Consider the following 15,052-nt stretch of genomic DNA (forward strand, 5'->3'; position numbering starts at 1 on the left):
CATGCCTGCTCTCTACGGACGCAGCCCCTGACTCGGTTAATGACATTCGTGCTTTTTTGTGGCCACCTAGCAAAAGTTGGTTCGTGATTTATGCAATAGCTCCTCATTTAGTGGATATTTTACAAAAAGAAACCGGAAAATGCAATGTGTGAACATTTGGTAGAACCGTCTGCTCGAGTAATGCCCAAGTATCTTAACCCAGCCTAAGCTAAACTAACTTAACCTACCTAAACCAAAAAAAAAAAAGGTACAGAATATATAGCAAGAAAGTACAAGATTTAAGCAAAATATTGCCCCCCCCCCCAGTTCCAAAAATATGACGTTACATAACACTTTACGTAGCATAGCTGAGCGAGCGAAGGGGAATAGAAGCCCCGCACGGCTCGTTTTTTTCCTACTTTTTAAGTTACACACGTTTGGCATTGCAACCATTGCAGACGGTCGTTTTCCAAAGCTTCATATGTATTTACTGTCATCTCATTCCTTGCTTGCATTCATCTGCCTACCGCCTTGTCAATTAGATCCACCAAAACATACTTAATTTCCCATTTCGTAGGATTCTATATAACAGATACGATTTATTAAGTCTAAACACATTAAAATAAGTTATTTGATTAGGTAGAGCCATCTGCTAAAGTTAACCCCATATTAATAGTGAAGGTAGTTAAATGATAATGTAAGTGTTTTAAACTCAATAAATTCTATGTGCAAATTAGTATACATGGGAAAATAAGTATATTATGGTGGAGCTATTTGCCAGGGCGGAACGCGGTTGAATACAAGCAAGGAACGAAATGCCAGTATTTGTATGTTAAGTTTTGGAAAATGACCGTCTACAATTGCTGCAATGCCAATCGTGTGTAACTTAAAAGATAAGGAAAAAATGAGTCCTACGGGGCTTCTAATCCCCTCAGCTCGCTCAGCTGTGGTTCGCAAAGCGTTTGTAAAGTAGTGAAATCTAGTGAAAAAATCAACAAAATCGATATAAATTTGGAGAGCCGTCTGCTAAAGTAATGAAAATTACGTTTTATCTCTACAATCGAGGAGAAAACTGCTTTGAATTAATACATTGCCTAAGCTTGCTTGTTTTAGCTTTCACCGATACACTACAAATTTTAACTGATGTGGCTTCCCCAAGAATCGGTACGGATTATATTTAAATACAGCAAGCCTGGACATTTCACTCATTTTAGAATGCATCATGCCTATTTTCGTTCCTTATGTTCTTCCATATTTATTCAGAGGTTGGTGGCAAAATTGAAATAATTCAAATGAAGAATATAAATACTTATGTCCGACTTTATTTGGTAACAATTACTTATTCTAAGGTATACTTCATCAATCTTAGATTAAAATGATATCACTCATGAACTTAGGTAATTTCGTCACCGGAAATTTCGCCACCGGAATTTTCGTCACGGTAATTTCGTCACCAAAATATTAGCATGTAGGTAATTTCGTCACCGAAAATTTTGACGTAGTAAATTCGCCACCGGTAATTTTGTCACCGAAAATGCCCAGTGTTTTATAGAACATGACACAATGAATAAACTCGAAAAAAATTTTGAAATTGCATAGATTATTAAATAAATAGTTACATATTATTTTAAATATTATGTCTGAGATAAGAGAGAAAATTTTCAGTAATTCTATCACAGAAATATTAATTAGCATGGAAATTTTGTCACGGTTATCTTTTCATATTTCTTGAACTAAGTAGAGACAAACTAAGTGACCAAAAAGCTTACCTGATCTTAATCAAACTTGGAAAGCAATTCAGTTGGTCTGCAAAATCGAAGTTTCGGTTACTCGACGCAAGAACAAACACCAGTAGAAGATCATAATGCCAGCTTCAGTAAATGTTAAAAGCACAGGCAAAATAGCTCCTAATGAGTTTGTATATTACTATTTACACATTTTATGTTTTGCCAATATTAAAATTTCCAAACAGAAAATAGTAAAGAAAATGTAAGTCGTTATAATACTATAAGCATTTTACATATTCATTTTCTACTGTGCATCACATTAAATGAAACACCAAGCAAAAAATCTGTCAAACTTTTAGTTTCAGCGTTGTACGCTAAACACAAAGACTGGAGCCGTTTCTGCAAAGTCTGAAACGCTCCTTTAGTTTTATTTTTTGGTGATTGGCCCACAGCATCTTGATGAAGCATAGTTGAAACCGTTGCTTCATCTTGTTGAATTCCACGAATAAACCTCCAAATAGTTGGGTGGGATATTCTTACCAGTTGATGAAACTTCTGGTTCCACGATTCACAAATATTATTTGTCCTAGGATTGTTGTTCAGGGTGGCTTAGTGAACATTCCAGGTGTCTGGAGGATGTAGAGGGGGCACATTATGTAAACGAATATTTCCAGATCGAGTTTTAACACGGTGATATGTGCCGGACACGTAAGTGCTATCAGAACAGTCCAGAAGTTCCCGCTCTTCCTCCAAAGACTCTTGTATTAATCGATGCACATGTGCTATGGGAAGAAATGCCAATCAGTTCATTTTCTCGCAAAATAGACGAAAATTTTCATTGCTCTTCTACCGTTCTGTGAGCCCAAGCTTTTCGACCTTCCTTCATGTTGACTGAGTCAGGTGAAAAAAGCAACGCTGTACACGAGTTGAATTTCCAAAAGTTGCTTTTACAGCCTGCATTTCCGCTATCTCGAAATCCAATAACCACAGTTACAGGGTCCGGATATTCACTAAATTCACTTCACTGATGCACCACCTCACGAAACAGTATTCATATGAATTTTATGTCTTGCTCTGTATTAGGGCGTACACCTAGTAAAGGAAGTCTCACCTCAAATAATATATACCTTTTTTAGGAGCCATTGAAAAGTTTCCTTCCATCATCCATGTTTCACTTCTCAATAGCTCCATAAGGCTATATTTAAAGGAAACTTCCAGAAATATATACGTTTTTCTTCCTTTATATAAATGTGTTTTCTTTACATATATATCCAATAACAATTTGCCAATGTTTACTCAAGGAACTATTGAAAGAAGAATATTATATTTCAACTCTGAGTGAAATATTTCAACTATTGAGAAGTGAAACATGGATGGTGGACACGAGTTGTTTCCAAAAGTTGCTTTTGCAGCCTGCATTTCCGCTATCTCGAAATCCATAACCACAGTTACAGGGTCCGCATATTCACTAAATTCACTACATTGATATATCACCGCACGAAACAGTTCTTCATATGAATTTTGTGTCTTACTCTGCATTACGGCGTACCGTACTGCTCAAATACCGTAACATATAAGGCTTTTTTTTTTTTTTTTTAAGGAGCCATTGAAAAGTTTCAGTCCATCATCCATGTTTCACTTCTCAATAACTCCATAAGGCTATTTAAAGGAAACTTCCAGACATATTTATACGTTTTTCTTCCTTTAAATAAATTTGTTGTCTTCACATATATGCAATAACAATTTGCCAATGTTTACTCAGAGTTGAAATATAATATTCTTCTTTCAATAGCTCCTAAAAACGATCACTCTTTTCACATGACAGTTAACGTGGAGGAAGGTCCAAGAGTTTGGGCTCAGAGAATGGTACAAGTACGATGCAAATTTTCGTCCAGTTTGCGGGAAAATGAACGGATTGACATATCTTCCTATATTTGTTTGCTATTTTCTGTTCTAAAATTATGATATCTGCGAAACTTAATATTTGTAAATAATGATATATAAACCCAACATTTGCTGAAGCTGGCATTATTTTCTTCTACTGGTGCTTGCACCTGCGTCGAGTACCCGAAACTTCAATTTTGTAGAGTTCAACACGAACTGAATTGTTTTCCAAGTTTGATTAAGATAACGTAAACTGTTTTGGTCATTGTTTGCCTCTATTTAGTTCAAGAAAGGTGAAAAAATAACCGTTACAAAATTTCGTATATGATAATGTTTCTGTGATAGAATTACTGGAAACTTTTATCTCTTGTCTCAAATACGATATCTAAAATATGTAACTCTTTATTTAATAATAATAATCTATTTTGATTATGCTGCATAGTTTTGCTTCATTTGAAGATTAAAGAAAACAACTTCAAAAACTTTTTCGAGTTCATTCTTTGTACTTGTATTATGCTCTAAAAGAAACCCGTGATGAAATTATCGTGACAAAATTTTCGGTGACGAAATTACCTATATGGCAATATTTTGGTGACGAAATTACCGTGACGAAGTTTCCGGTGACGAAATTACCGCCGCCCATCACTCATTTCATCGCTTTACAATAAGTGCAATTAAAGGTTCGATCAGGTATGGACTTTTGGGTTTAGAGTAAAAGAACGATGAATTTCGAAAAAATTACTTATTAGATATTAACAATAACTTAAAATGGATTATTACGCGAAAATAAGTTGGCATATTAGTTTGAAGTTTGTAAGTTAAGAAGTCGAGGGTGTAAATTTGAGGAAAACTAGGTTTTTCGTTGCTTACATTTTAATCTTTTTATCCTCTAAAAACAGTAACTTCTGTCTCTTGATTGAGTTTAGTGGTTTTGTTTACTTTTTTTTTCTACCAGCTGAAGTCTGAATCTAAAATCTCAGAAAAATATTTGCAATCTGAACGGATGTAATAAAGAAATAATGCTATTTTTCAGGATTGGCAAAAACCGTGTTCTTTTTTTTTTTTTAAAAAAAACTTTTTTTTTCCACTTAAACCGGAATTTTTGCTTTAAACCAGGTTTCTTTTATTTAAATAGGTTTACCTTAGATTAAAATAGAGTAACCGTTGCGCCCCCTTTTTTTAAGAGTAAAGGTAATTTGAGGCTAATGATTCGATTGAACAAGGTCGCAACCTCGAGAAATGACCTCAACCCGCTCAAACTAGAGGTCATAGGTCAACTAGTTCTGCAAACGATTTACCAGTACATCATAAATTATTCAGCAGTCTACTCCTTCAGCATTGGTTAAGCTTGAATTTTCCTTGTCGGAGGCATGATCGTCCACAAGTTGAGTGGGGGTTGGATTCGTGAAAAATACTTTTTTAACTTGTCTCTTTAATTGTGATTTTATTTTATCAAGTTTGGAGTTCCCGCCGAACTGCCTCTAGTGCCTGTCACACTAGCGGACGGTCAACAAAACTTTTCCACAGAAGCTGATCAAGTGTCTAAATTTATAACATTGGAAAGTAGATCGACGAAACAGAGATTTCTGTTAGGTTTGACTGGTTTGTTAATAACAATAATAATAATAAAGGTTTTATTTACAAAGATAGTATGAATGGTTCAGAACTATTAGTCACTTCTGGTATTGATTAGCAAATTAAATTAAGCCTATATTTCTGACTTTGACTAAATTAGATCTTCTGTACTATGTAGTCTTTTAAAATTGTCCATTGATTTAATGTGTATAACTGTAGAGTGATTCCACTTAGCAGTTCTTTCCCTTTTGGTTCTTAAGTGGCTCCTAAAATATTCACAAGTATGCAAGATCACTGCAACGTATTTCTATCAGTTGACCTCTGTGGATTTATCACCTTTGTTATCAAGGGATTCTGGTTTCGAGTTCAAATGAAGAACAATATCTCTCGAGTGCAAACTGAGTAGTGGTTCGGATCTCACTTTAAGCTGTAGGTCCCGTTCTTCATAACCCCGCTGTTATGTCCTTAACCATAGAAAGACGAAGGTTGGTCAAATTTACCCGCACTTTCTTTTTCTCTTTGCCCGAACAAATGAATTTTACAACGTTTGAAATTTTTTGTATTTTCTTCTGTAATCTAAACTTAAATTTAGTTTTATTAGAAAGCACATTATTGTGGTAGTTTTTCTTTTTTTAAATAGCGCAGGTGACTAAATACATCTTTTTTAGCAACTTGGAAGTGTTAAGAGAAGTACAGTTTTACTTTAAAAGGATCATTGTAAACTTATCTATTCTTTGAATGGATGACTAAATTAACATAATCTACTTTTATACATTGAGCAAACTTAATACTCTCAGGTTTAGTATAGTAACTTGTCTACACAGGCTAATGTATTTAAAGCCACTTCATGTCTGCTAACCAAATGCGGTAGTAGTCTGTACTGGGACTTATATTTGTAATATTTCCTATTAAAATAAAATTTCACAAGTCTTAAAATAATTTTACAACACACATTTATTAGTAGCAGCCATTAAATAACTTTAAAATACATTAGTAGGGTTAAAATTGGAATTTACAACCGCGAGCAAAATTGCCCCCCTTAGTCTTTCACGTGACCAATTATAGTTTAGTCTTCCTAGGGTTAATGTTAAGATACACGGATGACTAATGATAGTGAATGATTACGAAGGAATTAGTGGCATGAGAACGGGAAAACCCTCACGAATATGATATTGTCCATCATAAACTCATGAGGCCGGAGATTGAACCAAAGATCCGTCGCACCAAAAGGCTACGTTCTACCTCTGAGCAATCAACCCTTTCCTTCCGCAGTACTGATGAATGACGTCATACTCTAATGACCTGGTCATAATTCTCCAACGTAGTGGTCTTCTCCACACGTCTTCCTAATTGTTCCCCACTTTTTCCCCCCAAGATTTCTAATTAAATGAACAGCGAAATCATATTAAAATAAAATCTTTGAGTTTTGTCCCACGGTTATGCGGGGCAGCCTAAAGGAGACGGTGATGATGAGAATGAATTAAATGATGGAGTGAAGAAAGTGGAGGGGAACGATAGAACCCTGAGAAAATCCACGCACACGGTGTTTGTCCACCACAAACGTACACTCATGTCCAAAATTATTGTCGCGTGTCTATAAATATGTTGTTTTACGAATAAAATTTGATAACGAATTCGCCCTGTATTTCTTATAATGTTGGTATGTGCATAATCGGCAAAGACATGTATGTGGCAAATTTCATGTCAAAAGAGCAGTAAATAAGAATAATAAAACGAAAATAAAACTTTCTTGTCCATTTGTTTTACTCATTCTAATTTACGTGCTTATAATTCTTTCCCTACAAAATTTTCTACAAATATACATTTCTCGATTATACACATAGTATCGGTATTAAAAGTATCCTGTAAAATCATTATCAAATTATATTCTTACAAGAAGACAGTTATAGATATGCGACAATCATTTTGGACATGAATGTACATTTTATTGTTTCAATGATTTGTGAAATAGTATATTTTCTAGTTATATTAACACCTTCAAAACAATATTTCCTAAAATTTGTTGCAGATATCAGAATGGTATTTGGCCAAATGCAATCTACTTTAGCTGACCTTAGTGAAAGAGTATCTTCCGTCGAGAAGAAAGTCGACACACTTCTAAGTAATGATGTGAGTGTGAAAGCAGAGTCCATAAACGAAGAATCCGAACTTTTTGGCCTTCTGCCTCTGCGAACCTTGGATGATTTTCAAACATTTGAGAGAAAGCTTGAAGTTCCTAACTTCGGAAAGAAATATGTAAGTGTCCTATCAAAACTGTACAAGTTATGAAGCAGGTTTCAAATCTTTCTTATATCTTTTAATTTACGTCTTTTTGGAACATCTCTTTTTTGACTAAATGTTAGCATCAACTCCATTTTGGCCAGTTTAGCCATTATCATGTGTATTAGCTATGGACTATAATTTTGGCAGTAGCGGATCGTAGTCTGTACAAGCACCGGTTGCAATGTTGCAATATCAAAGGTATGTAGGTATGCGCAAGTGTTCCCCTCCCCCCAAAAAAATATTCAGGAAATATGAAGAGGAAAGTCTTTTAAGCTCTATTTATATATTATTGATTAAATTGTTTCTCTAATATTGATTTAATATATAAGCTATTTCCTTTTTTTCAAACAACCACTATCAATGTACGTTTATACACTATTTATATACAAAACCTCTACATTCATGTTATTGAACACGAGATAAATCGAATATATAATATGTGCTGTAAGCCATGAATGATGGCGTTAATCCGAAAAGAAGAAAGAAAAAAAACAAGAAAATTGCATGCACGCAGTTAAACAAAATTATTTAATTATATAATCTATGCATTATTTTAGAATGGAAGGTCTTTCTTCGATCTTTTGGGCTTCAAATTTTCTATGACTTTATTGAAATCTGAAATGCTGCTCGCCAAGTTTCTCTGAATAGAAAGCATCGCTACCGCAAATATTTTCCGCTTTATTTTCTTTAGGGTCCAGAAACACCTTTCTCCTCCGACAATATGCATTTTGTTAGCATTTCTTTGTATAAATATACGGTACAAAAAGTCCATTTTCAGAAACCACGTATTTTTGTCTGTAAAGAAGCATGAAATCTAAGATGTTTTCCTTCGAAAATGAAAAAAAAAAAAAAAATAGTTTAACATTCCAGCAAATTAGGCTAAAGAAGACAGATGAGTATTGGAAGTGAATGATTTGATATTAATTTATGCTCTCCGCTGGAAATCGAACACAGAATCATGTGCACGAAAGACACAGAGCTAGGAATTAGACCAGTAGTAAGACATTTTCTTCTTCGAGACTCGATCGATCCCCCCCCCCCAGAATAGGGTTTTTTAAAAAATAAATCTTATCCCAAGAATTTTCACTTTTGTATTATAAATGTTAAATAAAATCTATTGACTTCGAACGACCGCCCCCCAAACTTTCAGCTTGGATTCGTCCCTGCTACCACCAGAGTTATATTTGTTCTTTGCGAGTTTGTTTTGTGAATAACTTCTTTTTTCCAAGCGTCTGTATCTCCCTCATCCTATGAATTGAGTCAAGCGCTGCTAAGCGGAGGAATTTGTAACTATTACAGAAGCTGACCAGTTGCGGAAGAAAGGCAACCGCAAGAAAGCTATACGGGAAGATAGGAGCGATGCAAGAATAAATCCACTTCCCCATGTTAACAGATAGGAGCTTACTGCCATATGCTCGATATTACTGCTTCCAGTGGCAACGTTCGCTGCCACCGGAAATGTAAATCTCTCTCTTTCTTTCCGTTTTTTAATTTACGTTTTTCAGAAATGCATCAATACTGTTTTTGCGCTCAAGAGCAGAGGTTTATTTTTTTTACTGATACACTACATTAATACTTAAAAATAGTTTTAGTATTAAAAAAATATCCGGTTGCACAACCATGCAACATATAGTACCAGCCGCCGCTGAATTTTGGTCAACTTGCCATTCATACTTGCTAATATAGTCATTTAGGCGGCAATTAAATCTTTTGCAGTCAATTTTTTTAGAACATATGCAAAACCTAAAAAAGTAGTATTAGAAAAATTCTTCTGATTACAACATCACCTACATTGTCACAGTAGATTAGATATCTTTTATCAGTCTCACCTATCCGTCACGGTAAATTGGGATTCCTGAATCTGGTTTCTCCATAGTCAGTTGTTTGATTAGTTTCTAGTGTATTTTTAGTTTGGGTTGGGTTTTTCTTGTTAAGATGCGTGCATGTGTATGTATATATTTTTGTGATAGATCAATAGTGTTATCAAGACATACCCAGCATTTGAAGTTGAAAATAATTAAAGAGATTTTATTACTTCTAGTCAATGAAGGAACAAATTATATTGTGAAACTGTTTGATTTGAGGATATCAAAAGATAAATAATATTAGAACATCTTTGTAAACTAGTAGACAGAAAGCACCAAATTTTTACTTTCTTTGTTCCTAAATTCTGTTACCTATAATTTAAGGTAAGTTGAACCATTTTTAGCTAGTTTCTGTGCGTCATTTAGCTATTTTCTGACACTACTTGTTGGCAGCACTGATTAACCCACTGTTTCTTGTTACTTTTGGAAGTGTATGTAATTTCCATATACATACACACACACACACACACACACACATATATATATATATATATATATATATATATATATATATATATATATATATATATATATATATATATATAGTATTTTTTCTAATTCAAACGGACAATGGTCCTTTTAAATAACCGCAATTCCGATATAAAGCTGAAAGTTACCAAATCAATCCCAGCCAAACAGTTCTTGTTACTCACGTATTCCTTCCATGAAACTCAGAACTCCACGCCCTTTTTTTTTCACACTTCACATTACGGTATTTAAAAATTAATCTAGTTTCATTCATTCTTCGTTATTTTTTTCCACTGGTAGAAAAACATAACAATACGGACTCTTATATATATATTGTTTTTCTTTTCGATTTCAGCATGCATTAGATCTAAATAATTTCCTTTTTTTCAGGTAAAAGTATTACTGTCAATTGGTGGTAAGGATTTAAAAGGTTTCGCTCACAATGCAATAAGAAGAACTTTGTGCGACAAGCTCGCAATGGAATTCTCCTACTCTGGCAGGAAACCAAGGATCATGAAGCAAGAAAGCACACCTTTGGGTCCACCCAAATGTGCAAAAAGATCCACAGTAAGTTGATTTGAAAAGTTGTACTGAAATATTTAACTTCATTTATTTATTTATGCTAGTAACCATACAAAATTCCAGTTTGCTAATTACTAAGTCTTACTTCTCTCGTACTGGACGTGTGTTCTCATATTAGTATGTCCCAAGCAATCAGAAGTAATTCTTCATGAATAAAGTATGCTTTGAGTATTTTAGGATGCTTTTACTGTCAAGTAGTATAATATGTAAATGTGTTCACCCTTACTGGGTGAATATAAAATCTGTGTAGAATATATAGGAAATTCAATAACTAATCCAACACTCTATGTTGTAAACAAGGCTTTACTGGCAAAGTACCCATTTAAACAAATCTTTGCTTGAAAAAGCATTCAAAAACAATTTGTAAGGTGTACGGAAAACCTAAAACCAAATAAAATTCCAAGGTAGGAATGATTCCAGGGCTAAATCAAGTCAATAGTGTCAACGAATTTAAATTGAAGTACAGTGTAGGAATCACTATGTGAAGTATAATTTTGCACCAGACTTCTCGTGTATACCTGTAAATTTGATACTGTCTACCACACGAATGTAACTTTGAAAGAATATAACTTTGTTGGGTTGGCAACACTGTTAGTCTGGTAGTATTACATAGTATGCCAAACTGTGTCCCTTGTCGATATTTTAAAGGTGCAAAATTTCAGAGCTCTTTGTCTAACTAGAACGCAGATAAAACACTAGAAGAATATAGCTTTCGAAGTTACCATAATTCCAGTATAAAAAGAGAAAACTTGCAGGCTTTCAGGACGGCGAATAGTCAAACTTTCGTCTTTTTGTCGTCTTCGTCTTTCAATTTTTCGTGACAACGAAGTTAGCCAAAACCTAATGGTTTTTTGTAGTGTTATTTAAGGTGACTTGAAACGTTGACTCAAAACCATATCAGCACTAACAGAAGAAAGTCTTGATACACTTGTATAGAAAAATGTAACTTTTCCATTATATAATATACCAAAAGTGTGGTGAAAGATAACTTTCTATAGTACCCTTACATAAAAATCACAAAATAGGGGCCTAGCTTAGGTGACTTGAAAAATAATATAGGAATTAGTTTCAGCTCTAGGTATCCACGTTTACAAACCATACCATAATTCCGTAAAGCTATTTAAGAGGGAAATTTATTTCAAATGACTTTTTTTTTAAAGAATAAAAATCGCTAGTATTTGCTTGAAATTCTATCTTTCTCTTCAGCTGCTGTTCGTAAGATGTACACCGACGCAACAGAAGAAACGGTGAAGGAAGTATTGGGTCTTTGGCTGCAGCAGGCGAAGCCTAGACTACTGCGTAGGTAAGTATAGTTTTACCTATTTTCCTTACAATCACGAGAGAGAGAGAGGAAAGTTCTTATCATCACTAAATAAGGTAGGGATCTGCAACTTAGTGAAATGAGATAAAATGTTTACCTTGTATGTACTTATTATTTTATTATCCCTTATAATTTAGCAACTTGCCTGTTACTTTCCTCGGAGGGTGGAAATTTTAACTAAAATTGAGATTCATTACTGTTTACATTTTTATTTTCTTGTCTTCTGGAGGAAAGTACCTCTGTTAGTTGAATTTTATTTTTTGATTATTCCTATCTGCTGATGAATTTTTTTAAAGACTAACGTTTATTCCTGGATTAATTTTGGTGTTGATTACTTCTTTTCTATACTGAAGGAAATTTCATTTTTTGAAAACTGCGATGTCACAGTAATAGAGAGATAGGCACTTTCTGTTATGTTTGCCTTCTAAAAACATTTCCTAACTGCTGCATGAAAAACAGAAAGCAATTAACCTCTTTTTGTCTTGACTAATTTTAGTGTTATTTTACATCTTTTCTGTCTACTGAACGAACTCATCTCTTGAGAGAAAAACTACAATACCACCCTCTTTCTTGATTGATTAGAGTTAATTACTTCTTTTCTATGCTAAATGAAACCATCTTACATTCTGGAAAACTCCGCAATGCCATTGTAATAGAGAAATATGCAATTGCAGAATCTTTCAGACGATAAGATTATTTCGTTTAGTATAGAAACAAGCAATAAAGCACTATAATTAATTAAGATACAGAATGGTATTGCAGGTTTTTCTTCCTTCTCAAAAGATAAGGTTTCATTCAGGATATAGAAAAGAAGTAAAATAACATTGAAACTAATCCAGAATTTTTTTTCCTAGAAGATAAAGACTTCAGCAGTTAGAAAATTTTGTTAAAAGACAAAATAATAGTAAATGCACATTTCTCTCTTACAAAGACATTCCCGAGTTTCCCGGAAGATAAGACTTCATTCAGTATGAAAAAGAAGTAGTCAACACCAAAATTGAACAAGAAACAAAGGTTAATGTTTTATCCACAAGATAAAGACTTCATTCAGCAGTGGCAGTAATAAAACTAAATTTTAAAAAAAGTAAGAGTAGATTTTTTCCCCAAAGACAAAAAGATTTCAATAGGATGGAGCACGCCAAAGTATGCGTATGCGTAAACACTCAACAACAAATTACCAGGAAAATAAATAGGGAGACATAGGTCTTAAAATGCATTCAGAATTTGACTGGATTGAAGTAAATGAAGTGATTTGCCTGCTTTGTGCCATGTACACTGAGAAACGTTTCTGCTTTCAAAGATGGGATATAAAGAACTAGGTCGATAGGTCGCACGAGTATTTATTACTTCTCTATAATGAATTGTGAAACGACGCTAATGATTCCGACACGACGTTCCATGAATATGGGTCAAATAAACTTAGTGTTACAGTTACGGTAATGAGTCATCCCTTCTTCATTTGATATGTATGATGAAGGCAATATGCATGTCTTCCTATCAGTGATTCTTGTGTTTTGAAAGAATGAAACGTTGCAAAGATGTATTCCTCCGCTGTAAGGCTCAGGATTGAAATCCGTTTGTTTTACTGTCACAAATAAATCCAGAGAATTGTTGCTCAACACCTCCTTACGTTTTAGTCACCAGTTACTCTTTTTTATATATATATTTTTAAAGAGAAATATTTCATTGAACCTCTAAGGTATGTTCCAAACTCGTTGCAAAATGGTACGAAGTTGTCCGTGTACACGGTACCTATTTTAGTAAATTCTTACGCTTTTCCTGTAAATTGCGAACTACACTTTCCCATGCGTTCTGTTGTACATTACGCAGGATAACGCCTTGTAGGTCATCATCTATCATTTGTGTTGCTCCGTGAAGAATACAAGGTATATAGGTTCACACGCTTATGGCCTATCTTTCCTGTGAATCGTGAGATCAGATTGCATTTCATACAAGGCATGGAGAGAAAATTAAAGAAATAAGTAAATATTTGTTCTTCCATCCCTCATTGATTTCTTATATCAGTGGTCACTTCGTTTGTTTTTCGTAACGCCGTACTTATACAACAGTACCGAGTGAGTCAATATGACATTTTCTGGATTTATCTCAATTAATGCTCTCACAAAACAATGCACGTTTTCAGCTAGGAAAAAACTTCTACTGAAAATTTACTGGCACTAGAACATTGAAATAGGTAAAGTGAATAAATACCATGCAGTGGTACCAGTGATGAAACGGGTCACATACTTCGTGACTCGTGATCACGAAGTAGTCAGATCCCTGACCCTGTTTGACCCAGACATATCCGTGCGATCCCGAGACGACTAAATATCAGACTATGGGAGAGTATGTTGTAATTGTAACAAACGCGATTCTTTCCTTTCAAGTGTTTCTTATGAGTGATCGTCAAAATTTAATCGAATAAGGCTGTAAAACGTAAAATGTAGAATATAAGGGATTCCGCTGAACCGAAATAGTGTTTGCGTAATGTTTGTGTATAGTAGTGTTTAAAATTACTTTATTAATTTTCAGTATGGGAAGATGAATTATATTTTATTTGACAGTCAAGACACTTTGAATAAGAAGTGTCACACTGCAAATCTAACATCTGAATAGGTGAGCTCGATTAGGGAATATTATTTCACTATAAAAATTCTACCGTAATGCTATAGAGATCATATTTGGAGTGCTTCACAGCCATGGATCACCAGATCTGAGAAACGAGTGCCAGGCTCTGTTGCCTTGTGTGGCACTTACTTCAAAGAATAATATTGTATTTTAATGAAAGCGTATTTATACGGTAAACAATATGAATGTTTACTTTTAACTGTGCAATCAATTACATGTTTTTCAGTACGTATTTATGATCGTTATTTTGCAGAGAACGAAGAAATTCAAAACCTGTAGTGGAAGATGACACCGTTGAAGTTGAGGAACCCAATTAAGGAAATAAGTTAGAAATAATACAAAAAATGTAAATAAGTTCAATAAATAACATTGTAATACAAGCTGATTGTTTTCATGAAACCTTATATCAGTTATTGCGTAGAATGTAGGGATAATTTATTTCAATTATGTAGCAGCAGGATGCGAAATAATAACAGTTATGATCGGGGAGAGAGAGGAGTAGATAAATAAGTAAAAACAAAAAAAAATGCACTGGAAAGTTTTGAAATGAAGATTTCATATATTGAACATCCAAAATTATTGAACTATGTAAGGTTAGGGATAATGCTTAACCACTAAGTTGTCCACTAACTGCACAGATTTACTGTAAATAGTTTGTATACTTCTGACAGTGTCAGTGTCACCATATCTCGCCAGTAAATTATTGAGAATGAATTTTCTTCCAAAATTTTGAAATGTGG

General features: G+C 34.1%; 1 protein-coding gene across 1 annotated transcript; it reads left to right on the forward strand.

Annotated features, from left to right (window-relative positions):
• The first annotated feature begins 766 nt into the window (after window positions 1-766).
• LOC145669297 (uncharacterized) lies at window positions 767-14,681 on the forward strand. Its single transcript, XM_081737611.1, has 5 exons — window positions 767-1,143; window positions 7,195-7,421; window positions 10,172-10,348; window positions 11,570-11,666; window positions 14,566-14,681. The coding sequence occupies exons 1-4, from the start codon at window positions 1,014-1,016 to the stop codon at window positions 11,612-11,614; spliced, it is 579 nt and encodes a 192-aa protein (XP_081593737.1). The 5' UTR covers window positions 767-1,013; the 3' UTR covers window positions 11,615-11,666; window positions 14,566-14,681.
• The last annotated feature ends 371 nt before the right edge of the window (window positions 14,682-15,052 follow it).

This window comes from Thermobia domestica, chromosome 13 (assembly GCF_964235325.1).
Source record: "Thermobia domestica chromosome 13, izTheDome1.hap1.1, whole genome shotgun sequence".
NCBI lineage: Eukaryota > Metazoa > Arthropoda > Insecta > Zygentoma > Lepismatidae > Thermobia > Thermobia domestica.

Bases quoted from the DNA above. Each gene is read 5' to 3' on its own strand.
- LOC145669297 (XM_081737611.1), top strand. From the start codon at position 1,014: ATGAAAATTACGTTTTATCTCTACAATCGAGGAGAAAACTGCTTTGAA. The intron at 1,144-7,194 runs GTACGGATTATA...AATTTGTTGCAG, and splicing joins TGTGGCTTCCCCAAGAATCG to ATATCAGAATGGTATTTGGC. The intron at 7,422-10,171 runs GTAAGTGTCCTA...CCTTTTTTTCAG, and splicing joins CTAACTTCGGAAAGAAATAT to GTAAAAGTATTACTGTCAAT.